General features: G+C 36.4%; 2 protein-coding genes across 3 annotated transcripts; both read left to right on the top strand.

Annotated features, from left to right (window-relative positions):
• Positions 1 to 9: 9 nt before the first annotated feature.
• Positions 10 to 16,644, top strand: LOC123522984 (transmembrane protein 229B-like). Of its 2 annotated transcripts, none has more exons than XM_045300546.2 (2): positions 10 to 253; positions 15,744 to 16,644. In XM_045300546.2, the coding sequence occupies exon 2, from the start codon at positions 15,745 to 15,747 to the stop codon at positions 16,222 to 16,224; it is 480 nt and encodes a 159-aa protein (XP_045156481.1). In that variant the 5' UTR covers positions 10 to 253; position 15,744; the 3' UTR covers positions 16,225 to 16,644. The 2 variants fall into 2 exon arrangements, with proteins under 2 accessions (XP_045156481.1, XP_053402427.1); XM_053546452.1 differs by having other exon boundaries at positions 11 to 253; positions 15,729 to 16,644.
• LOC128557886 (uncharacterized) lies at positions 6,704 to 8,358 on the top strand. The gene is made up of 2 exons (XM_053546437.1): positions 6,704 to 8,021; positions 8,273 to 8,358. Exon 1 carries the CDS (start codon positions 6,750 to 6,752, stop codon positions 7,812 to 7,814), a length of 1,065 nt encoding a protein of 354 aa, XP_053402412.1. The 5' UTR covers positions 6,704 to 6,749; the 3' UTR covers positions 7,815 to 8,021; positions 8,273 to 8,358.
• Positions 16,645 to 27,098: the final 10,454 nt, after the last annotated feature.

The following is a 27,098-nucleotide window of genomic DNA, read 5'->3' on the forward strand; positions in this document are numbered from 1 at the left end:
TGTCTAGGTAGCCGGAACTAGCCACTGCCTTATGGGTCAAAGAAAATCTGATATTCTAGAAATAGTCGAGTAAGAGCATTCATATAAAATAAAGAACAGCCGAGTGTAGCGGCGGTCAAAAGAAGCTATAATACGGAACGGCACGGCTGGTAACGGGAAATGTTTGCCTTTATTAGTAATCTTCACGAAGGAGGTAGCCATCAAATTTGGATACCCAACAACAATCGAAATATCAAACTTTAAAGGCGTTAAAGTATGTTTAAATGATTCGATATAAGCCAAATGCGCAAATAATTTAATTTGATAATTGAAAAAATGTCCTCTGTTATCATGTCATTTTAGAAAGGCACAAGTTTACCACCAATTTTACAGACAAGTCGCACATGCTCGGACTTTGGTTGTTAGGTTACAACACACTAAATTGACCTATTTCCAATGGCCGCAGCACACATCATGACCCATTTTAATTGTCTGTAACTTACATTTACTTGAAGAATATTGTCAGTGCCGAATAAAAATCAAAAGAAAAGTGGGGGTCATGTTTGATGCAAGAAAAATATTTTCAGTCAAACACAAACTGCAAAATCAGCTAAAAAACGAGACACCAACTGTGGTGGTATATGATCTTAAGTTTCCATGAAAAATTATGTCCTGTTATTCCATTATGAAAATGCTACCTACATGTCAAGCATATTTGATTTTAGCAAAAACATTGCAAAGAAAATAAGGAAAATAGCTCTACAGAGCAAAAAAACTGAGGACTATTTGTATCCGCCATTATGCGACTGCCATTTTTTTTCGCACCATTTTCCTATTTAGTGTCTGTATGCCTATAAGAAAAACTTTTTTCTCTGACATTGTGCCAGTTTCATTTGAAATGTACAAGCAACCTAAATGCATGAAAAAATACAAGGTTTTAGCCTGATATCAACAGTTTCTAAGGTTTTATGGCATTTTCAGTAACATAAGACAACGCGTCAGATTTTGCCAAAAATAGCTGTCGCGACATAATTTTCAAGCAGTTACCCTAACTGTAGCCTTGTTTTGCCCTGTTTTGTCATTTTCTACTCTGATCTGCATACAAATTACACATTTAAACTGTTAAATATGTTCATTTTTACCTCTGATTGCCAGAAATTAGCAATCTTTAGGCTATAAATATGCAGTTTTTGAAAAAAATACACCCAAAACAGTGAAAATGTGATATTTTTGGGTTTTACCCACATTTACAACAAAATTGCAATTAATTTGTCATTTTCTATCAAATTCTAATCAAAGTAGCCCATTTCCACCCTCATCTGGCCAGATTTCAATTTTTACCAATGTCACCTTATAGGTTACAACACACTAAATAGCTGTTCTTCTTTATTCTATATAAAATTGACCTATTTCCAATGGCCGCAGCACACACCAGGACCCATTTTAATTGTCTGTAACTTACATTTACTTATTGTCAGTGCTGAATAAAAATCAAAAGAAAAGTGGGGGTCATGTTTGATGCAAGAAAAATATTTTCAGTCAGACACACAAACTGCAAAATCAGCTAAAAATGAGACACCAAATTGTAGTGGTGGTGTATGATCTAAGTTTCCATGAAAAATTATGTCATGTTGTTATTTCATTATGAAAATGCTACCTACATGTCAAGCATAGACCTGCCATGTGATTTTAGCAAAAAAATTGCAAAAAAAATAAGGAAAATAGCTCTACAGAGCAAAAAAACTGAGGACTATTTGTATCCGCCATTATGCGACTTTCGGACTACCATTTTTTTGGTGCCATTTTCCTATTTAGTGTCTGTATGCCTGTTAAACTTAAAGGTCACGAAAAGTCTGCTCATTAAACTCATCTTTAGAGACCACCTTTTTCCTTTACATTCTCCCCAAATTTAATGAAAAATCTAGACGTCCGGTAATCAATATGAATACTGCATGCATGATCACGAAAACGATATTTGAAGAGAGGAAGATTTTAATTTATCTGTCAAAAACAGCTAGGAGATGATTTAAAAAATTTGCACTCGGGTTTATTATGGTTTTAAATATATTGCAAGTGACACAAATCTGAAGTTTTATATTCATTAATCCCGAGGAAAACTAGATTGCGAAGCCGATGAGTTAAAATTATTAATAGCAATTATTAATCAGCAATTTGTTTGCCCTAATGGAAGCTTAAATTTAAGGCAGTGGCTAGAGAACCGGAATCGGTTCCCTAGACAGTGAACTTATTCGCCGGGAACTGGTTCTCTAGCCAATGTACCGTGCATAGGCTAGGGAACTGGAATTTTATTTCTGTGCATAAAGCTGCCGAAATTCACTTTGTTTCTTTTGGTAAGTATCATGCATATTATTATCTTAATTAATATTACCATGCCCTTGCATTTATCTGCGTTTACTATGTCTCCAAAAGTGTACTCGCCGTATACCATGTCTGCCATATTGGATTTTTATAAACTAATACGAATGAATGCGTGAAAACTACTTTGCCGTTTCTAAATGTTATTTGCTTTAAACATGTACTATGTTTAAATCATTTAAATGTAAAATTATATTGTCTTGTATATGCGTCATTAGATGTTTATGGAGGTACAAAATAATTTAAATGCCATTAAAGCTTCCAGCGGATTATTTGATCACTTTAAATACTGATTTGTAACACCGTGCATCAGTTTTTTTTATTGGATTAAAGTTTGCAAATTAGCAAATTGAAAAAAATGTGATCAGTACTACGTAATTAACAGAAATTGCTTATTATGTCTCCCACCACACAGTGGTGTGGGAGACATATTAATTTACTCCAGTCTGTGTGTGTGTCACAAAGCTTGTCCGCACTCTTAAGTCGAACATTTCTCATCCAATTTTCACCAAACTTGAACAAAATGTGTTTGACCATAAGAGCTCGGCCAAGTTGGATAACTAGCCAAATCGGTCCAGGCATCTTGGAGTTATGGCCCTTGAATTACCAAAAATCGGCCTTTTTACTCTTGTCCGCACTCTAATTCAAACATTTCTCATCTGAACTTCACCAAACTTGAACAAAATGTGTTTGACCATGAGACCTCAGCCAAGTTCGATAACTAGCCAAATCGGTCCAGGCATTTTGGAGTTACGGCCCTTGAATTTCATTTCGTAAATAACCTACCTGACATTACCGTAAGGATTATTCCGTTCGGCACGGCTTTTAACCCGCTCTAAACCCGAAGTAAAAAACTTGACCTTCACGGTCAAATGTACTTCCGTTAGAAGCACCATGCTTCAGTTTTCTCTTTCGGCGCAAACAAGTCGGACGTTTTTCTACTCGCTCTTAGTATTAACTTTTTTTTTAAAAGTTTGTTGTTTGAGGATAGTGAATGTTTCTTGTCTGGGAATGACCGAGTTAGAGGTCAAACGTTCTCGGATGGATATTGCCTCCGAAGATGAACACATTTCGGACGTTTCTCATTCGGAAACAAATTCCGGTACACCTTCCACTGGTAATAAAGGTAAGCGTCGTTCTCGCTATGATATTTTAGAAGCGGAATGGAATGAAAAATTTGGCAATATGGATGGTCGTTTGAATAGTTTAGACAGTAATATTGCCAATGTCAATAAGACTGTGGAAGGTCTAGCAGATTTGATTAAAAGTTTGAAATCTGACCAATCACACAGACGGTCAGTGTCTCCAGATTCTTCCCCGTCACACAGACAGAATGACCGATCACACAGACGGTCATTGTCTCCAGTTTCTTCCCCGTCACACAGACAGGATGATTTCTCGTCACACAGACAGAAAAAACAGTCTCTGTCACACAGACAGAAAAAGAAAGTTTCGTCACACAGACGGAAACATTTTTCAGATCATTCTGAAGACAGTGATTCATATGCTTCATCAAATAACTCATGTGAAAATGATGATGCGCTGTCAGTACGGTCTAAAAATGACAATATGTTCACAGAAGAAATTTCTGATGACAATCAACAGTTATCACAAACAAATAAAAAGTGCTTGTTTGATTTGTTTGGCGAAGATGCTACAATCAAGAAAAATGTCAAACAAGAGGGCATTTCACTCGATGCTTCGCAAAAGGAAGTGATAGAAAACAGTTTTAGGTCAAAGACACCTAGATATTTATCTTCATTTGCAGAAGAAAACTTTGAACTTTTTCCAGTTGATGAAGAAACCAATGAATTTCTTCAGGTGCCACCACTAGACACCCTTATTGAAAGTTGTTTAGTTAAACGGCATGGATCTAAGGCCTCATTCAGTAAATCTCGTTCAAGGTCTTTAGTTACTCAGCCTTGTAAAAAAGTGGAACAAATAGCATATAAAGGTCAACAAGCTGCTAGGCTAGGCATCGTGATGACTACATATATTCAACAGAGTCTTGCTACATTACTTCAACAGTTTCAAGATGATTCCTTTGACAAAGAAAAGGCTATGAAGCAAGTCAAGGATATATTCGCAATGACAACTAAATCCCTAGATCAAATGGGAAGGTCTGGTGCTTTTCACCATGTTATTCGTCGCACTGTAGCCATGACCGATTCTGCACTTTTTGAATTAGACGATGCTAATGAGCTGACCAATCTCCCTCTGTCAGGAAAAGGTGTTTTTGGTCCAGACTTTGAAACCTTTCTGAAAAGTAGGAAAGAGAAAAAGAAACAAATAGAAGACATTGTTCCAGATATAAAAAGGAGAGATCTTAAACGAAAACAAGGTGCTATACCAGCTCAGGATCATACTTTTAAAAGACCTAGATTGGAACAACGTCATAATACTGCAGCAACATCTAGCACTGCAGACCGTACTTTTAACAATTTTCGGATCCCCAAGGTATCCAGAGATCAAGACAAGTTCAGTCACAAACAGAAAAGATCTAGCTTTCCCCACTTTAAGAGATCTTCCCAGAGTACCGCCACTAAAGGAAGACTGGAAAAGCAGATGAACAATGACAAGGTATGTACTATAGCAAAACATCCGGAGATTCCTGTTGGGGTCGACTGTCTCATTTTCTACCAGCATGGAACAAATTACTCAAGACAAATGGGTACTAGATGTAATAAAAAACGGTTACAAACTGGAATTTTTAAAGAAACCTTCTTTTTCGGGCATCAAAACTACAAAAGTGCCTTCAAACCATATTCCCTTCATAAAAGAAGAAATAGACAAGCTTTTACAAAAAAAAATGTCATTCAAAGAGTAAAAATGAACCATGCAAAAGAAGGTTTTTACAGCACATTATTTCTTGTCCCGAAGAAAAATGGGGAAATGAGACCAGTCATCAACTTGAAACCTCTAAACAGGTATCTCCGGAAATTACATTTCAAAATGGAGACAATTCAAAAGGTTTTGCATTTAGTAGAAAAAGGCAGCTGGAGTATAAATCTAGATCTGAAAGATGCCTATTTTCACATAAAAATTTACAAAAATCACAGAAAATACCTTCGTTTCGCTTTTCAAAACAAAATCTATCAGTTCCGAGCTCTCTGCTTCGGACCAACTTCAGCTCCGAGAATTTTTACAAAAATAGTTTCAGTTGTAACAGCACATTTACGCAAACATGCAATAATACTGTCAAATTATCTGGACGACTGGCTAGCTCTGAAACAAAGCAGAGAAAGGTTATTACAGGACAGAACTGTAATTCTCAATACACTTTTTCAGCTGGGGTTCATGATAAACAAAACCAAATCTCAATTGAATCCTGTTCAAATCCAACATTCATAGGCTGCCTATTTCTACTAAAATCATGGATTAGTGTACCCTACTCAAGAGAGAATAGTAAACTTAAAAAAAAGCAGTTCTCAGTATAATACAAGGGCAAGCAACTGCAAGACATTTCCTTATTTTATTGGGTCGGATAGCATCTTGCCTAGAACTTATACCCAATGCTCGTCTGTTCATGAGACCACTCCAACTTCATCTGTTGAACAACTGGAGTCCCTCCAGAATGGCTTTGTCATACCAGATTCCTGTTACACCAGACCTGTTGAAACATTTAGAATGGTGGTTACAGGATCAGAACATTTTGAGGGGTCGCACACTTGTGACAGAGTTATTTCCAGTCACAATTACGACAGATGCAAGCTCGACATGGGGGTGGGGTGGTCACATGAACCGTTGTACAGTGCAAGGCCGTTGGTCTCCGATAGAGAGGTTGCTACACATAAATTGTCTGGAAATGAAAGCTGTAATTCATACAGTGGAACATTTCTTGCCGAAATTACGGAACCAGAATGTTCTGATCAGATCAGACAACACGACTGTTATCCAGTACATAAACAAACAGGGGGGTACCAAATCTCAACAGTTGTGTCGTCTGACCTGGAAGCTATGGAATTTAGCTCTACAGAACAATATCAAGCTGAAAGCAGCCTTTGTAAAGGGGAGTTTGAACACTCTAGCAGATGCTTTGAGTCGGAACTTAGTCCGAGAAACCGAGTGGTGCTTGAACAAAACAGTAGTGTTTCAGATTTTCAACACTCTGGGGGCACCTCAGATAGATTTATTTGCAACAGCACAAAACAAACAAACACCAGTGTTTTGTTCTTGGACCGCACATCATCAGGCATTTGCAGTGGATGCCCTGTCAATATCCTGGATGAACATGTTTGCTTATGCATTCCCCCCAGTCCAGTTGATTCCCAGGGTATTGTCACATTTTCAGTGTCAAATGAATTGCAGACTAATCTTGATTGCCCCTGTTGGCCAAGACAGTTTTGGTTTCCCCAACTGTTACAGTTACTGATTGCACAACCAGTCAGACTGCCATGCAGGAAAGACCTATTGTTTCAAGGGGTGAACAAACTTGTACATCCAAACCCACAAACTCTCAGTCTGACTGCATGGCTGTTATCGACAGAAACTTGTTATCAAAGGGGTTTTCAAAACAAACTAGAAATTTACTGGCCTCCTCCTGGAGAAAGGGAACCCAGAAAGATTATCGCTGCAAATTCAGACTGTTCAGTAGTTGGTGTAGTCAACAACAGGTTGATACGTATGCAGCAACTTTAACTGATTGTGCAGATTTCTTGTCCTTTCTATTTTTTGACAAAGGTTTAAAATATAGGACAATTAATGGGTACAGATCCATGTTATCTTCAGTGTTACCCTCAATTGAGGGAAAACCTGTAGGTCAGCATCCTTGTATTATTCGTCTACTAAAAGGTATTTTCAATCAAAGACCACCCGTAAAAAAACTAATACCCGAATGGGATTTACCTCTCGTTTTAGGTTGTTTGAGACGGGCTCCATTCGAACCTATGAAGGATGCTGCTTTGAAATTTGTTACTTGGAAAACCTGTTTTTTGATCGCTGTCACCACTTTCCAGAGATGCAGTGACCTACAATCTTTACAGCTTGGAGAACAAAATGTAAATATACAGAAGAAAGGTGTCACATTTCTTAGAACTGGTTTATCCAAGACTGATAGACCTAGTCATATAAAAAGGTCAATTTTCATACCTGCATTCACAAGAGATAAATTTGTGGATCCCAAAAGAGCTCTGACATATTACTTAATGAAAACTGAAAAGTTTCGTAGTGAATCAGACGTTTCTTTGAAATTATTCTTGGCAATCAACAAACCTCATAAGCCAGTTTCATCCCAGACAATATCTAGATGGATAACTAGTACTATTAGATACTGTTATAAAAAGTCCAATAAGTCAGTGGGTTGTGTAACTGGACATTCTACACGGAGTATAGGACCTTCGTGGGCAATTTTTAAAGGAGCATCTTTTCAGCAAATTATGGAGTCAGCGGATTGGTCAAAAGAGACCACATTTGTGAAACATTATTTAAAACAAGTTAATGTTAATTATTTGGAAGTTTAAATAAACTTTTTCTGTGTTATCTCTTCCGGCGGGTTGCCTGGATTTTGAACAGTGTTTTATTAAAACCAGTTAACTTAGGATTACAGACATGTATATAGGGGATATTACAGTAACTGTTGTATAGTAGATGTAAATAGTGGGAAGAGCATGGTGTTTTATTCTTCGATGTCCATATAAACTGTAGAGTACAGATGAAGATTAATTCAGGTAAATAACATAATTTATCTGTTGTTTAATACTTATTTTATATGATTCAGATGTTTTTGGGGTTGGAAACAAATTTCCCTCCTCCCATGACATTGCTTTGGAATCTAGAAAATCCTTACGGTAATGTCAGGTAGGTTATTTACGAAATGAAATTTGAAAATTTGTATTCAAATTAGAATTTTATGAGTAAATAATACCTACCTGACATTACATTTACCCTCCCATCCTCCCCATTAATATCTTGTTTCCAGGCGACTTGTTTACGCCTACAAGGAAACTGAAGCATGGTGCTTCTAACGGAAGTACATTTGACCGTGAAGGTCAAGTTTTTTACTTCGGGTTTAGAGCGGGTTAAAAGCCGTGCCGAACGGAATAATCCTTACGGTAATGTCAGGTAGGTATTATTTACTCATAAAATTCTAATTTGAATACAAATTTTCAAATTATCGAAAAATTGGCAGTTTTACAGTTGTCCGCACTCTAAGTCGAACATTTCTCATTCGATCTTCACCAAACTTGAATAAAATGTGTTTGACCATGAGACCTCGGCCAAGTTCGATAACTAGCCAAATCGGTCCAGGCATTTTGGAGTTACGGCCCTTGAATTATCGAAAAATTGGCAGTTTTACTCTTGTCCGCACTCTAAGTCGAACATTTCTCATCCGATCTTCACCAAACTTGAACAAAATGTGTTTGACCATGAGACCTCGGCCAGGTTTGATAACTAGCCAAATCGGTCTAGGCATTTTGGAGTTACGGCCCTTGAATTACCGAAAAATCCGCCTTTTTACTCTTGTCCGCTCTCTAAATCCAACATTTCTCATCCGATCTTCACTAAACTTGAACAAAATGCGTTTTGCCATAAGACCTTAGCCAAGTTCGATAACTAGCCAAATCCACCCAAGCACTTTTGATTTATGGCCCTTGAATTACTGATTGGATCCACTCATCCAGACCATATAATTGGATCCACTCGTCTAAACCATCTAAAGAAACTAGACATTTTACATAGGGGCAGTTGTGGGAGACATGCGCTTTTCTCAAAAGCATCTCTAGTTAATAATTTGTTTTAATCGTTTCTTTTATTTTTAAATTTCAAGTTTATTTCGCCTTGCTCCAATGCCGACAGTGATTTCCGCATTCATTCATACTAGTTTATATCTTTCCAATATGGGGGACAGTATGGCGAGTACACCTTTGGAGACATAGTAAACGCAGATAAATGCAAGGGCATGGCTTGCTGAAATGGTAAAATTAATTAAGATAATAACATGTACGATATACTAACCAAAAGAAACAAAGTGAATTTCGGCAGCTTTATGCATAGAACTCCTAGCCACTTCCTATTTTATAAGTGATCCCTGCACATGAAGCAAATGTTTCTATGCAATTCTTTTTTTTTGATGATGTTTCAAACAAGTTCATCCAAGAAAATTTTGTAATATTTTTGACACAAAATAATGTTTAAGACTGAGTTGTTATATATTTTCAATAGTATTGATATTGGGTTTGTTCATTTGTAGACCTTAAAGTATTACATGTATATAATATGATTATGGAAAACATGTGAAAATAATTTAAGCTTCCAGAAAAGATGTTTTTGAAGACTAATCTAGAGAAAAATTTTCTAACTTACCAAAAAATATAAACTCATTCCAATGACACTACCAACTCAACACAAGTATAAATGCATGCAGAAAGTCAGTTTTTGCCCTAAACATTGACCACCACAAGTATAAATGCATGCAGAAAGTCAGTTTTTGCCCTAAACATTGACCACCACAAGTATAAATGCATGCAGAAAGTCAGTTTTTGCCCTAAACTTTGACCACCACAAGTATAAATGCATGCAGAAAGTCAGTTTTTGCCCTAAACATTGACCACCACAAGTATAAATGCATGCAGAAAGTCAGTTTTTTGCCCTAAACATTGACCACCACAAGTATAAATGCATGCAGAAAGTCAGTTTTTTGCCCTAAACATGACCACCACAAGTATAGATGCATGCAGAAAGTCAGTTTTTGCCCTAAACTTTGACCACCACAAGTATAGATGCATGCAGAAAGTCAGTTTTTGCCCTAAACATTGACCACCACAAGTATAAATGCATGCAGAAAGTCAGTTAAACATTGACCACCACAAGTATAAATGCATGCAGAAAGTCAGTTTTTGCCCTAAACTTTGACCACCACAAGTATAAATGCATGCAGAAAGTCAGTTTTTGCCCTAAACATTGACCACAACTTCTGGTTGTAATCAGCTCACAGATCAGATTTCATATTGATTGATTAACAGTTACCACCTTCAAAAAATCCACCTTGTCTAAGGACAGCTATTTTTTTCTAAGTTCAACAGTTCCCCTTATTTTATCTTAAAATGTCCGCCTAGTGAGAATCTGAGAAGCATTAACCTGAATCTAAGGAAAAATCTGTCTAATTGTTAAGCGGAATTTTTAAAATAATCCATGTCTGGTCTATAGTCCGCCTATAAATATCACTATTTAGGCGAAATCCATCTGGCCTTAGTGTCAGGGCGGATTCCGCCTTATCTTTTCATACTGGCCAGACCCCAAGCTCAAAGGTCAAGGTAACATTCAGAAGCCAAAGATATAAGGTGAAGTTTCTTGTATTCAAATAAATTGGTCCAAATAACAACTATCAGAAAAATTTATGTTGCTTTAGCAATTTAATTATAGGTCAAAGGTCAAGATCACACTTAGAGGTAAGATATTTAAGGTAATTTTTCTTGTCGGCTTTGTAACTTTATTTAGCATGCATTGATATTCTAATAACTTGGCGAAAATATTCACCATAACAAGACGATATGTCATACAAATCTAGGCCCCAAGGTCAAAGTTCATGGTCATATCAAGAAGTCTACAGTTTAAGGTAATTATTCATGTCTGCTCTTTAACTTTTTTAACTTTTATATGCATGCATGGATACTCCCTATAACATTGCACAAATAACTACAATAACAAGAGAACATGTGGTGTGCAACATCCAAAACCCTAGCTCAAAAGTCAAGGTCACTTCTTGAGGTCAAAGATTTAATGTAATTTTTAGCTCGACTATTCGAAGAATGGTCCGAGCTATTCTACTCACCCTGGCGTCAGCGTCTCACCTTGGTTAAAGTTTTGCATGCAAGTACATACAGCTATTATTTAAAGGCATATAGCTTTGAAACTACTTTTTCTTTTTCTAGGCCAATTACCAACCTCACTAGGTCAAGTCCAATAACTCTGACATGTATTTTGGCCAAATTATGCCCCCTTTTGGACTTAGAAAATCCTTGTTAAAGTTTTGCATGCAAGTTACTATCTCCAAAACTAATGCAAATATTGAATTGTCATGTGTCTTCAGGGTAATAAAACTATGTAAAAACATCAAGTCCCATAACTCTGAAAACATCAAGTCCCATAACTCTGACATGCATTTTGGCCAAATTATGCTCCCTTTTGAACTTAGAAAATCCTGGTTAAAGTTTTGCGTGCAAGTACATATCGCTATTATTTAAAGGCATATAACTTTGAAACTTATTAGTCCCTTTCTGGTTGAAAACCAGTTTCGGGGACTATAGGAATGCACTTTTCCGTCCGTCCGTCATTCTGTCATTCATTTCGTCCGTCCGCAATTTCGTGTCCGGTCCATAACTCTGTCATTCATCAAGGGATTTTAATAAAACTTGGTACAAATATTCCCCATGATATGACGATGTGTCATGCGCAAAACCCGGACCCCTAGCTCAAAGTTCAAGGTCACAATTGGAGGTCAAAGGTCAACATGGCTTTTTTCCTGTCTGGTCCATAACTCTGCCATCCATGAAGGGATTTTAATCTTACTTGGCACAAATGTACCTCATAATAAGATGATGTGTCTTGCACAACTTTCAGACCCCTAGCTCAAAGGTCAAGGTCACACTTGGCACTCAAATGTTAACATGGCATGAACAGGGTCTGTTTCATGTCTGGTCCATAACTCTGCCATTCATGAAGGGATTTTAATATTACTTGGCGCAAATGTACCCCATAATAGGACAATATGCCTTGCACAACTTTCAGACCCCTTGCTCAAAGGTCAAGATCACACTTGGTAGTCAAATGTTAACATAGCATGAACAGGGTCTGTTTCGTGTCTGGTCCAGATGTCATACTTACTTGGCATAAATGTTCCCCATGATGAGACGACGTGTCATGTGCAATATACAAAACCCTAGCTTAAAGATCAAGGTCACACTTGTAGATCAAAGGTCAATGAGATTTTTTTCCTGTCCGGTCTATAACTTTGTCATGCAAAACAGGATTTAAATATCTGTTGGCACAAATATTCCCCTGGATGAGACAACATGTCATGCGCAAAACACGGGCCCTTAGCTGAAAGGTCAAGGTCACACTTGGAAGTCAAAGGCCAAAAGGGCTTTTTTCCTGTCCAGTCTGTAACTCAGCAATCTTTAAAGGGATTTTAATATTACTTGGCACAAATGTTCAACACCATGAGACGGAGTGTCATGCATAACCAGGTCCCTAGGTCTAAGGTAAAGGTCAAACTTAGTGGCCAAAGGTCAGATACAAGAATGACTTTGTCCGGAGCATTTCTTCTTCATGCATGGAGGGATTTTGATGTAACTTGGCACAAATGTTCACCACCATGAGAAGGATTGTTGTGCGCAAGAACCAGGACCCTAGGTCTAAGGTCAAGGTCACACTTAGAGGTCAAAGGTCAAATTCAAGAATGACTTTGTCCAGAGCATTTCTTCTTCATGCATGGAGGGATTTTGATGTAACTTGGCACAAATGTTCACCACCATGAGGCACCCTTGTTTTTAGAATTACTTCCCTTTGTTTTTGCTATTTTTATAAATAGCTTATATTTTAACTTTTTTTATTACTGGCCGTAGTGAAAAATCAAGTCCACCTTTCTGTGGTACAACATGCATATTACCTAATATTTTTTGGTGTATTTTGACCTATCTCTACCTGGTAAAGAGTTTTGTTTGGACTTATTTTATATAGAATTTTTGTTTAGGATTAACTTCCCTTTGTTGTTACTATAAATAACTTATATTTATTATAACTTTTTTATAATTTGCCCAAAAAAATCCATATGCAGGGATATAAATTAGCAGGGGCCCAGTAGCCCATGGCCCCTAGATTTTGGGCTGGGCCCCTAAATTGTTGGAGAATATGCCCATATACCTAATGTTAAATATTTATTATTGACAGTCTGGGCCCCTAAATAAAAAAAGCTAGTTTATATCCCTGATATGAAGATACAGGTGCTAGTGTAAAGAAATTTGCTATGACGGGCGTACATTGTGACATTCTGGCACTCTTGTTTATATTTATAGATGTTATGAAACAATCAACAACTGTAGGTTTTTGTATATGCAAATTTTAATTCATGTGTTTTGTTATAACATATTGTATATATAGTACAATATTGTTTATACATCATTGACAGATATCAGTTCATTATGTTATACTGCCGTAGAGAACATTTAGGTGCCTTCCAGTAAGGGACTTTGTATTGCATGGCAATACTTCATTCACTTGTTTTTTCTTGTTTTAGGTCAATAAACAACCTGACAGGATCAAGTCCCATAACTCTGACATGTATTTTGTGCAAATTATGCCCCCGTTTGGACTTAGAAAATCCTGTTTAAAGTTTTACATGCAACTTACTATTGCCAAGTCTAATACAGATTTTGATTTGAAACTTCACGTGTCTTCGGGGTAATAAAACTAGGTGATAGCATCAAGTTCCACAATTCTAAAGTTTATTTTTGGCCAAATTATGCCCCCTTTTGGACTTAAAAATTCCTGGTTAAAGTTTTGCATGCAAGTTACTATCTCAAAAAATAATGCAATTATTGAATTGAAACTTCACGTGTCACCAGGTTTATAAAACTAGGTCATAGCATCAAGCCCCTCTGACATGTATTTTGAAAATGCTAATTTCTTCAAGGTCAAGGTCACTAGGGGGCTAGGACTCACCATAGGGGTGTAAAATTAGTTTCTAAATCATCATACAAGGTTTAAAAGAAATATATAAAACGGTTTTTGAGTAATACCCAATTGCTGACACAGCCGATGTCACCAGTGTCTGTAAAATCACAATGAACAAATGTGTGAAGTTTCAATCCATTACCATTAGTGGATACTAAGATACCAGTTTACTTACAAAACTTAACCAGATATGGAGCATAACTTTGTAAAACAACAAGAGCTGTCTGTAAGACAGCCGATGCTCGACTATTCGAATTTTTGTCCCAGAAGCAGGAATATTACCAGTACCCTAAATATTGAAATATCTACAGAGTTTCAGTCCAGTACAAATGTATCTGCATTAGTTTTGGAGATAGTAACTTGCATGAAAAACTTTAACCAGAAGTTTTTAAATTCAAAAGGGGACATAATTTTGCATTTTTTAGATTTTTTTTACGCCTTTGAAAATTCACAAAAATGACAATTTCTTGAAAACTGTTACATATATTTCTTTGAAACCTTGTAGGATGGTTTAAAAAGTCTTTTTACACCCCCATGGTGAGTCCTGGCCCCCTAGTGACATTGACCTTGAAGAAATTAGCATTTTTTAGATTTTTTGACACCTTTGAAAATTCACAGAAATGACAATTTCTCGAAAACTGTTACATATATTGCTTTGAAACCATGTAGGATGGTTTAAAAACTCATTTTACACCCCCATGGTGAGTCCTGTCCCCCTAGTGACCTTGACCTTGAAGAAATTAGCATTTTTTAGATTTTTTTGACGCCTTGGAAAATTCACAAAAATGACGATTTCTTGAAAACTGTTACATATATTTCTTTGAAACCTTGTAGGATGGTTCAAAAAGTCTTTTTACACCCCCATGGTGAGTCCTGGCCCCCTAGTGACCTTGACCTTGAAGAAATTAGCATTTTTTAGATTTTTTTGACGCCTTTGAAAAATTCACAAAAATGACAATTTCTTGAAAACTGTTACATATATTTCTTTGAAACCTTGTAGGATGGTTCAAAAAGTCTTTTTACACCCCCATGGTGAGTCCTGGCCCCCTAGTGACCTTGACCTTGAAGAAATTAGCATTTTTTAGATTTTTTGACACCTTTGAAAATTCACAGAAATGACAATTTCTCGAAAACTGTTACATATATTGCTTTGAAACCATGTAGGATGGTTCAAAAACTCATTTTACACCCACATGGTGAGTCCTGTCCCCCTAGTGACCTTGACCTTGAAGAAATAAGCATTTTTTAGATTTTTTGGACGCCTTTGAAAATTCACAAAAATGACAATTTCTCGAATACTGTTACATACTGTTACATAATTATTTTGCTTTGAAACCTTGTAGGATGGTTCAAAATCTCATTTTACACTCCCATGGTGAGTCATGGCCCCTAGTGGCCTTGACCTTGAAGAAATCAGCCTTTGCAACTTCAAAAAAATGACAATTTTCAAAAAATTGTTACAGATATTGCTTTGAAACTTTAGAATACTTTTTTAAAACTCATTTTGCACCTATTTCATGAGTCAAAGCTTCTGTGGGTGAGAGAGACACTTTCAGCCTTGTTTACTTGTCTGTATATTTGTTGTTTTTACATTTTTAGTGACAGAGCTTTAAAGAGACGAGCTTTGCTGTCCTTCAACAGCTCTTGTTATGTTAATCTTGAGTCATGTAAATATCACTTATGTGTACACAAAATCATTTCAGAATCTCCAATTGCAGGATGGAGGAAGTTGGAGCATTGTCCTTGTTTTGGAGATGGTACTTATATGCTCTACATGGCTATGCTACAGAGATTATGTTCACAGCAGGTTGGGAGTTTGTGTTTAACCTGAACTGGAAGCTTATGGGTAATACCAGCATCTGGATCATGCCTATATATGGAATATCGGGCCTAATCTGTGAACAGATTCATATAGAATGCTGTAAAAGAAAAATTCCACTCTTTGTACGAGGATTTGTGTACCTAATTTGGACATACCTATGGGAGTTTAGCTCAGGATTTATACTGCAACAGTTTGACCTTTGTCCTTGGGACTATACACATTATGACTGGGATGTCATGGGATTGATAACTTTAGAGTATGCTCCCCTGTGGTATCTACTCAGTCTATTTTTAGACCAGTTTGTACTTCAGTATACAAGACAACTCTACTGGGGACCAGTTCATGGAGATTTTAGAGTCAAAGATAAACAGAACTAGTTTTCAGTACGTGAAATATCGTCTGTAGATGAAGGGACCATTTGTTAGATCTCTCAGACTTGACTCATTAATAAAAATGCTCAATGTACTAGTGATAAATACAGGATCTATGTGAATTGTCATTCATTACAACTGAAGAAAATAATGGAGAATCGAAGGACTGTTTGAAAATTTGCTCTTTTTTACATGCTTATTAGTTTAGCTACTATAGAATTCAAGTTTCCTTAGTGGAGTTAATTTAAAAACACACTTGAGGATATTTTGGTATGGTCTAATTTTGCATAATTCTGCCAGAAACCTTGAAGATTGATTTTGGCATATGCCATTCTGATGATAGAATACATTCTAACATGGCTTGATTTGTTTGCCAGTTACACAAAAGGAAGTTGAATTAATCTAATAAGTAAATTCATTATATTATGTTCTTGTATAAAGTTGGTACAGTCAATTTTCACCTTCCAGTAGGGGTGGATGGTAAGGCTAATTATTTACTGTGCCCAAAATATCCCAGTATATGCTGTTTTTCACAAATTTATTCCGAGCCTTCAAACAATTGCCAAGTATAGATATTAGTTACAGAATGTTTTTTTTGTTTGGTACATTCTATTGCTCTGTTAAAACTGAAGTAAGAAAATGGTCTGGAAAAAAATTCTTAGAAAAGAATTCATTGCACAATCAAAATTTTTACATGATGACCCTCATCCTTTGAATCAGCTTGATGCTTTCTAGTTATATGCCCCCTTTCAAAGAAGCAGGGGTATATTGCTTTGCAACTGTCAGTCGCGTCAGTATGTCGGTCCATCCATCTGAGGAGGACTACTTGACCCAGAACCTTCAAACGTGAAAGCTTGTTTGGACTTTCCAAATAGATGATCCCTGTAGTTTTTTGGATTAGTAGGTCAAAGGTCAAGGTCACAGGGACCTGAACATTGAAAACTATTTCTGCGTTGTAACTTGAGAATCACTTGACCAGGAACCTAAAAACTTGATTGCTTGATTGGGCTTAATGAAGTAGAAGACCCCTGTTGCTTTTTTAAGGATCAGTAAGTCAAAGGTGAAGGTCACAGGGACCTAAACATTGAAAACAGTTTCCACTCAATAACTTGAGAACCACTTGACCCAGTACTTTCAAACTTGATAGCATGATTGGGCTTTTTGAAGCTGATGACCCCTGTTGTTTTGGGGGCTAGTAGGTCAAAGGTCAAGGTCACAGTGATCACAGGACTGAAAATGGGGCAACTCATCATGGGGTTGGGGGCATACATGTTTTACGAACAACTCTTGTTGAATCAAGACTAGGGGTCAGTTGTATTGGTTCTCTTATTGTTAACAATAAGTTGATTAAAGGCTAAATTCTCCATTTTAACCATCAAGTGGTCACTGTTCCCTATAATCAAGTGATAGACTATCGCACTCATTTTATTTAAGAAATTTTTTTTTGATATTCACTCTTAATTGTTTCACCCATTTTCAACTGTGATTCTGTTTGTTACAACATTCATAAATTCTACAGACAACAGCTTTCCTTAAAGGCACTGACCTCCAGATTTTGGCTTAAAATGACCGTTCTTTAAAATTGAAGTTTTGTCATTATATCAACATTAGAACAGGAGTTTTAGTTTCTAAACTATCTTAAAATGCAAAATCAAGAAAAACAAGTAAATTCAATAAATTGGTATCCCCCGCTGAAAGGGTTTGTGGTGAGGAAGGGCAAAAAAATATATCCGGCAAAAAGTTAAGGATGTTAATAAGAAGCAAATAATTTCATTTGTCAAAATCAATTTAACAAAAAACAAATGTTTAATTTAAGAGTACATAATAAATGTTTGACACTTTGATCCTGACTAAAGAATTTATTTTGAATGGAATATGCTTACTGTAATAAGCTTAGCTTTTACAATTAAATGCAGTTAATTGAAATGTGAGCTTGAAGTTAAACTGGAACGAAATATTGTCTTTGAGTGGTTTGGCATCAGGTGTTGCTGTTTAACATGTACATTTGAACTTAAAGGTCCATTACTAAGGGAAAGTGAGTTGGCAATTTTTTTCATAGCCAGTGCATAGACTTCTTCAAGACACTAAATAATGAAGATTGGCAGGTCAAAATTTACAGAAGGTCTTTGGAACTCAAAGAAATGTATGTGTATTATGTTGAAATTTCAATGAATCGACAGAATGACCCCCCCAGGTCTTTTTAACTTTTTTCATACTTCATAGAAAAATAATTGTACATATACTGTGATTTATTTCGAATTTCTACATACCAACTTTCATTTTCCAATAAAATGAAATAGTTTCTGTGCTTTTTAAAAGAAATTAAAATGTTCACTTTCCTTAGTATTGGACCTTTAAAAGAACAGAATGTCCTTAAGAGAATACAGGTAAGATATCTAGAACATGGCTGAGGGCAAGGTTTTTGCAGTCACAACTTACCGGTAACGTTGAAGGATTGAACATTTAAAAAAAAAAATAAAAAAAGGAATTGAGGTGCAGGGGAACGGGAGAGGAAACAAAATTTCACATGCTGATTATAAATATTGATTGAAAATTAAAAATAAAAAAAAAATTTAAAAAAAGGGGTAAAAGGATGAAGTTGGTGGGGGGTGGGGGGTGCAAGAGGATGCATGATCAGTGGTGGGCATGACAGGGTGGAGGAGTGAGGTGGGGGAATGGTACAACTTGGAAGGTTTGAAAAAAATCTAAAATAAGAAATGAAAACTTTTTTTAAAAAATTTGGGGGGGAGGGGGAGGGGGTGTGACCAAGGCAAGTGGGTGACCAGGTATGGGTGCGCAACTTCACATGTTTATAATAAATGTTCACAGAAAAGAATGAAAGAAATTTAATGAAATTCTGCCAAATGGTAAGTTTGTTATGTACAAATATGTGGATTTTTAGACAATTAAAAGGCAATAACTCTGAAGTTACATAAGAAAACTGTACAAAATTGTGTGTGCGCAACCACATTATAGTGCTCTAAATTCTGTTAAAGTTTCATAGTTCAAGGTCAAATATATCAAAAGTTATGATGCAGAAATTGCCATATCTATAGTACCCTATATAGTTAACAGTAGAAACTTCTAAGGGCCATAACTCTGGTGTTACTTAGGCAATTTGTCTGAAACTTGATGGGCCCCATAACCTCATAGTGGTGAACATGTATATGAAGTTTGTTTGAAAAAAATCTAAAATAAGGAATTATTTTTTTTGGGGGGAGGGGGGATCTAGGTAAGGGGGTGACCAGGTGTGGGTACAAAACTTCACATGTTTACAATAAATGTTCATGGAAAAGAATGAAAGAAATTTAATGAAATTCTACCATATGGTAAGTTTGTTATGTACAAATATGTTGATTTATATACAATTAAAGGGCAATAACTCTTAATTTACATATTAATCCGAACGAAATTGTGTGTACACAACCACATTATGGTGATCTAAATTCTATTTAAGTTTCATAGTTCTAGGTTAAATATATCAAAAGTTATGATGCAGAAATTGCCATATTTATAGTACCCTATATAGTTAACACTAGAAACTTCTGAGGGCCATAACTCTGGTGTTACTTGGGCAATCTGACTGAAACTTGACGGGCCACAAGAACTCATAGTGGTGAACATGTATATGAAGTTTTAAATAAATATTTCCAACCATTTCCTAGATATGGCTCCGGACGGAAAGACGAACAGACGGACAACGCCAAAACTATATCCCTCCGACTTTCGTCAGGGGATAAAAAAATGCCAGCATTGGGTATCGAACCTGGGCTTTTCCACTGTCTTTACCAATACTGCCACGGAGGACCATGTGTTTAGCGCATTAAATGTATATATTTATATTGAAGGCAGTTTACCTTGAGTAAAGCATTACAAACCCTTTTTGATCTTCAGTGTAAAACTTAGTAAAATCAACTAATTCTCATGTGTTTCCATAGCATATAGTCTGTCAGTAATTAAATTACAAAGCTTTCTTAAGAAATATAGCATTAATTTCCTGATACCTAAATTTTTCCCTTTTTTTATTGTCGAACGATCTGAAGGCCAGTGCCTTTAAATAACTTCTTTTCATTATCTACCAAATGAAATTCAGTCAGTATTTCTAAGACCACTGGATCCTCGAGTATAATAGATTTTAAAAGGTACTGGCTTTCCAGGGGGCAAGTCCTCTGTGTTGTTATAAGATACATTGCTTTTTACAGTTGATTGAAATATACACCAAAGTTTGATAGTGGTGGTTCGAGGGGATTCTCAGATTAAGACAGCTACAATAATGAAAGTTTGTGAGTGGTAGCTACCCAATACTCTAACTTTCAGACATACATGTTACACATGTACATTTTTGCCTACATGCATGCATAATTGTGTGTAAGTGAACAGAGAGTACTGGTTGTGTTACGATTGGTAACATACATTCATAGCGAGTTAGATTTAGTTTACCGGTATATTCATTGAAAAATTATTGAATATGAAATGGTTCCTTAGTTGGGGGAGGGGGTATTGGGGCATATACTTTATGAAAAAACAACCCCCTTATGACACCATTAAACAGAAAAAAAGTCACAAAATTTCTTTATTTAGACTCTGCATACTAGATCATGATTGTGCTTATTTTTAAGTACTTTTTTATAGGTATTACATTTTTGTTACTTTCTGTGATAGAATTTTTAGCTCATCTGATTTTTTGAAAAAAAATGATGAGTTATTGTCATCACTTGAGCGGTTGTCGGCGGTGGCGTTGCCTGGTTAAGTTTTATGTTTAGGTCAGCTTTTCTCCTAAACTATCAAAGCTATTGCTTTGAAACTTGGAATACTTGTTCACCATCATAAGCTGACCCTGTATAGCAAGAAACATAACTCCATCTTGCTTTTTGCAAGATTTATGGCCCCTTTTGTACTTAGAAAATATCAGATTTCTTGGTTAAGTTTTATGTTTAGGTCAACTTTTCTCCTAAACTATCAAAGCTTTTGTTTTGAAACTTGGAATACTTGTTCACCATCATAAGCAGACCCTGTACATCAAGAAACATAACTCCATCTTGCTTTTTGCAAGAATTATTGCCCCTTTTGGATTTTTTTTAATATGGCACATGAATAGATGCATTTTCCTGCTACCTGAAACACCTTTAAGGATGCATGAATGTATCATATATTTAAGGAAAAGTCTACTTTTTAGCTCACCTGTCACAAAGTGACAAGGTGAGCTTTTGTGATCGCGCGGTGTCCGTCGTCCGTCGTGCGTGCGTGCGTCCGTCCGTAAACTTTTGCTTGTGACCACTCTAGAGGTCACATTTTTCATGGGATCTTTATGAAAGTTGGTCAGAATGTTCATCTTGATGATATCTAGGTCAAGTTCGAAACTGGGTCACATGCCATCAAAAACTAGGTCAGTAGGTCTAAAAATAGAAAAACCTTGTGACCTCTCTAGAGGCCATATATTTCACAAGATCTTCATGAAAATTGGTCAGAATGTTCACCTTGATGATATCTAGGTCAGGTTCGAAACTGGTCACGTGGGTCAAAAACTAGGTCAGTAGGTCTAAAAATAGAAAAACCTTGTGACCTCTCTAGGCCATATTTTTCATGAGATCTTCATGAATATTGGTCAGAATGTTTATCTTGATGATATCTAGGTCAAGTTCGAAACTGGGTCACGTAGGGTCAAAAACTAGGTCATTAGGTCTAAAAATAGAAAAACCTTGTGACCTCTCTAGAGGCCATATTTCTCAATGCATCTTCATGAAAATTGGTCAGAGTGTTCATCTTGATGATATCTAGGTCAAGTTCGAAACTGGGTCACGTGGGTTAAAAACTAGGTCAGTAGATCTAAAAATAGAAAAACCTTGTGACCTCTCTAGAGGCCATAATTTTCATGAGATCTTCATGAATATTGGTCAGAATGTTCACCTTGATGATATCTAGGTCAAGTTCGAAACTGGGTCATGTGGGTCAAAAACTAGGTCAGTAGATCTAAAAATAGAAAAACCTTGTGACCTCTCTAGGGCCATATTTCTCAATGGATCTTCATGAAATTGGTCAGAATGTTCACCTTGATGATATCTAGGTCAAGTTCGGAACTGGGTCATGTGCGGTCAAAAACTAGGTCAGTAGGTCTAAAAATAGAAAAACCTTGTGACCTCTCTAGAGGCGATATTTTTCAATGGATCTTCATGAAAATTGGTCAGAATGTTTACCTGAAGATATCTAGGTCAAGTTCGAAACTGGGTCACGTGGGGTTAAAAACTAGTCAGTAGATCTAAAAATAGAAAAGCCTTGTGACCTCTCTAGAGGCCATATTTTTCATGAGATCTTCATGAATATTGGTCAGAATGTTCATCTTGATGATATCTAAGTCAGATTCGAAACTGGGTCACGTGGGGTCAAAAACTAGGTCAGTAGGTCTAAAAATAGAAAAAACCTTGTGACCTCTCTAGAGGCCATATTTCTCAATGGATCTTCATGAAAATTGGTGAGAATGTTCAGCTTGATGATATCTAGGTCAGGTTCGTAACTGGGTCATGTGCGGTCAAAAACTAGGTCAGTAGGTCAAAAAATAGAAAAACCTTGTGACCTCTCTAGAGGCCATATTTTTCACGAGATCTTCATGAAAATTGGTGAGAATGTTCATCTTGATGATATCTAGGTCAGGTTTAAAAGTGGGTCACGTGCCTTCAAAAACTAGGTCATTAGTTCAAATAATAGAAAAACCTTGTGACCTCTCTAGAGGCCATATTTTTCAATGGATTTCCATGAAAATTGGTCAGAATTTTTTATCTTGATGATATCTAGGTCACATGTGCTCAAAAACTAGGTCACTATGTCAAATAATAGAAATAACGATGTCATACTCAGTTGAACACTGGGTCATGTGGAGATAGGTGAGCGATTCAGGACCATCATGGTCCTCTTGTTAATCATTTCATCAAGCCTTTTCAATGTATGTATGATTGTACAGTCACAGTGTATGGACTTATTTTTAGCTCACCTGTCACAAAGTGACAAGGTGAGCTTTTGTGATCACGCGGCGTCCGTCGTCCGTGCGTCTGTCCGTCAGTCCGTCCTTAAACTTTTGCTTGTGACCACTCTAGAGGTCACATTTTTCATGGGATCTTTATGAAAGTTGGCCAGAATGTTCACCTTAATGATATCTAGGTCAAGTTCGAAACTGGGTCAGGTGTGATCAAAAACTAGGTCAGTAGGTCTAAAAATAGAAAAACCTTGTGACCTCTCTAGAGGCCATATTTTTCATAAGATCTTCATGAAAATTGGTCAGAATGTTCACCTTGATGATATCTAGGTCAAGTTCGAAACTGGGTCATGTGCCATCAAAAACTAGGTCAGTAGGTGAAATAATAGAAAAACCTTGTGACCTCTCTAGAGGCCATATTTTTCATGGGATCTGTATGAAAATTAGTCTGAATGTTTATCTTGATGATATCTAGGTCAAGTTCGAAAGTGGGTCAGCTGCGGTCAAAAACTAGGTCAGTAGGTCTAAAAATAGAAAAACCTTGTGACCTCTCTAGAGGCCATACTTTTGAATGGATCTTCATAAAAATGGGTCTGAGTGTTCACCTTGATGATATCTAGGTCAAGTTTGAAAGTGGGTCACGTGCCATCAATAACTAGGTCAGTAGGTCAAATAATAGAAAAACCTTGTGACCTCTCTAGAGACCATATTTTTCATGGGATCTGTATGAAAGTTGGTCCGAATATTCATCTTGTTGATATCTAGGTCAAGTTTGAAACTAGGTCAACTGCAGTCAAAAACAAGGTCAGTAGGTCTAAAAATAGAAAAACCTTTTGACCTCCCTAGAGGCCATACTTTTGGATGGATCTTCATGGAAATTGGTCAGAATGTTTACCTTGATGATATCTAGGTCAAGTTCGAAACTAGGTCAACTGCGGTCAAAAACTAGGTCAGTAGGTCTAAAAATAGAAAAACCTTGTGACTTCCCTAGAGGCCATACTTTTGGATGGATCTTCATGGAAATTGGTCAGAATGTTTACCTTGATAATATCTAGGTCAAGTTCGAAACTAGGTCACGTGCCTTCAATAACTAGGTCAGTAGGTCAAATGATAAAAAAACCTTGTGACCTCTCTAGAGGCCATATTTTTCAAGGAATCTGTATGAAAGTTGGTCTGAATGTTCATCTTGATGATATCTAGATTAAGTTTGAAACTGGGTCAACTCTGGTCAAAAACTATGTCAGTAGGTCTTAAAATAGAAAAACCTTGTGACCTCTCTAGAGGCCATACTTTCGAATGGATCTTCATGACAATTGGTCAGAATGTTCACCTTGATGGTATCTAGGTCAAGTTCGAAACTGGGTCACATGCCATTAATAACTAGGTCAGTAGATCAAATAATAGAAAAACCTTGTGACCTCTCTAGAGGCCATATTTTTCATGGGATCTGTATGAAAGTTGGTCTGAATGTTCATCTTGATGATATCTAGGTCAAGTTTGAAACTAGGTCAACTGTGGTCAAAAACTAGGTCAGTAGGTCTAAAATTAGAAAAACCTTGTGACCTCCCTAGAGGCCAAACTTTTCAATGGATCTTCATGACAATTGGTCAGAATCTTCATCTTGATGATATCTAGGTCAAGTTCGAAACTGGGTCACATGCCGTCAGTAACTAGGTCAGTAGGTCAAATAATGAAAAACCTTGTGACCTCTCTGGAGGCCATATTTTTCAATGGATCTTCATGAAAATTGGTCAGAATTTTTATCTTGATGATATATAGGTCAGGTTCAAAACTGGGTCACATGAGCTCAAAAACTAGGTCACTATGTCAAATAATAGAAAAAACGACGTCAGGTGAGCGATTCAGGACCATCATGGTCCTCTTGTTCTGTATGATACCCAGTTGAAAAAAATGTTGAAGTTTTAAGATGATTATTAAGTAGACTATGATAAAAAAAAATTCACATTTTTATGATTTCATGTAGTGAACTGAGCCAGTCTATATACTATGTCCAATATTACAATTTTAACATCAGTCCTGATAGAAAATCTCTAGAATAGACTGGCTTTTGTCTCTATGAACATAAAAAAGAAAAAAAATCATAGAAATATCGTAATTATCAGTCTAGTGGCTAGTCTAATTATTAAGGGTATCCTATTTGCAAAATGGCCAAATGTTTTTAGATTTCCAACAAAACAAACGAAGTATTATGACAGTTACTATTTACATCATAGATTTCAAATGTCAATGAACTCTTAACTGTACCAGAGATCTATAAAAATAAATAGATGTGTATTTTATACTTCTTTGACTGTACAAACTATAACATCACAGCGCATATTAAATGATATTTTTATGTATAAAACCCCTCATAAGTAACGAGTTTTAGATGTGTTTTGTAAGATTTACTGAGAAACTACTTTTAAAACTATGAGAGTTTTTAAGTAAGGTTATTGGACCCAAGAGTAAAATTGATACAGTAGTTTCAAATTCATAATTGTTGTAATAAAAAGATAGGATAAATATCTATCAATTTAATAAATTTGGGGAATGTGCCTTAATGTAAAAACAAAATACAACCATCATAATGTTTCAATTTTCAGATTCATTTTAAGATTTACTTAACAAAACCAACAATGTTCTGATCATTTTATAACACTTCCAAAGAGTAAAAAACATAATAGTTTCTCCACTACCCAATCAAGTACCGATCAAGCGATCAATGAAGCATGCACAGATAAACTTTTACCTGTGACATGCCTGGGGCTAATTTCCACTACCGGACACGGTTTTATGGCTCTTTAGCCTGTGTATTGCTGTCAAATCAAGCCAGTTGCGCTGGTGTATACATTTGTTAATTGAGGGACCCATAGTAATAAAAATCGTAACTAGCCAGCCAGCTGGGGGGGCCCGGGCCCCCTGGCCCCCCACCTGGACACGTGCCTGGCTTTTATCCTAAACTATCAAAGCTATTGCTTTAAACCTTGCAACACTTGTTCACCATCATAAGCTGACCCTGTACAGCAAGAAACATAACTCCATCCTGCTTTTTGCAAGATTTATGGCCCCTTTTGGACTTAGAAAATATCAGATATTTTGGTTAAGTTTTATGTTTGGGTCAACTTTTTCTCTTAAACTATCAAAGCTATTGCTTTGAAACTTGCAACACTTATTCACCATCATAAGCTGACCCTGTACAGCAAGCAACATAACTCCATCCTGCTTTTTGCAATAATTATTGCCCCTTTTGGACTTAGAAAATCATTTTCTTGGTTGAGTATTATGTTTAAGGCAACTTTTCTCATAAACTATCAAAGCTATTGCTTTAAAACTTGCAACAGTTTTTCACCATCATAAGTGGACACTGTACATCAAGAAACATAACTCTATCCTGCTTTTTGCAAGAATGATGGCCCTTTTTAGACTTAGAAAATCATGGGTAGGACAATATTTCTATTATACAAAAAAATCAGATGAGCGTCAGCACCCACAAGGCGGTGCTCTTGTTTTACATGTTTTTAATATGTGACAATCTGTAAGTTATAGTATGATGATATGAGTGACCATTATTACTGACAGTACTGTAGTGATAAACTCGACACTAAATTGCCATGTTTTGACTATAATTAATGAGGGCACTGCACAACAATAGTTTATGAAATGGAAACATATATAGGTTTTACTCCTATAAGTAAGTTGTATCAAGTTTTACCACTTAAGTGCAGGAATGTTATACATTTTTCCTATACAAATATCGATCAACGTGTCCGTGCAGACTGATCATAGTCTGCACTGTTCACTATTCAGTCAGTAAATTTTCAGTGAACATTTCTTCGAATAATAAATGGTACTGCCCAAATTGAATGATGGACCAGTCCATTTTAGAGCAGGCTAAAGGTTGAAGTTCATGCAT

Source organism: Mercenaria mercenaria, chromosome 1, assembly GCF_021730395.1.
Source record: "Mercenaria mercenaria strain notata chromosome 1, MADL_Memer_1, whole genome shotgun sequence".
NCBI lineage: Eukaryota > Metazoa > Mollusca > Bivalvia > Venerida > Veneridae > Mercenaria > Mercenaria mercenaria.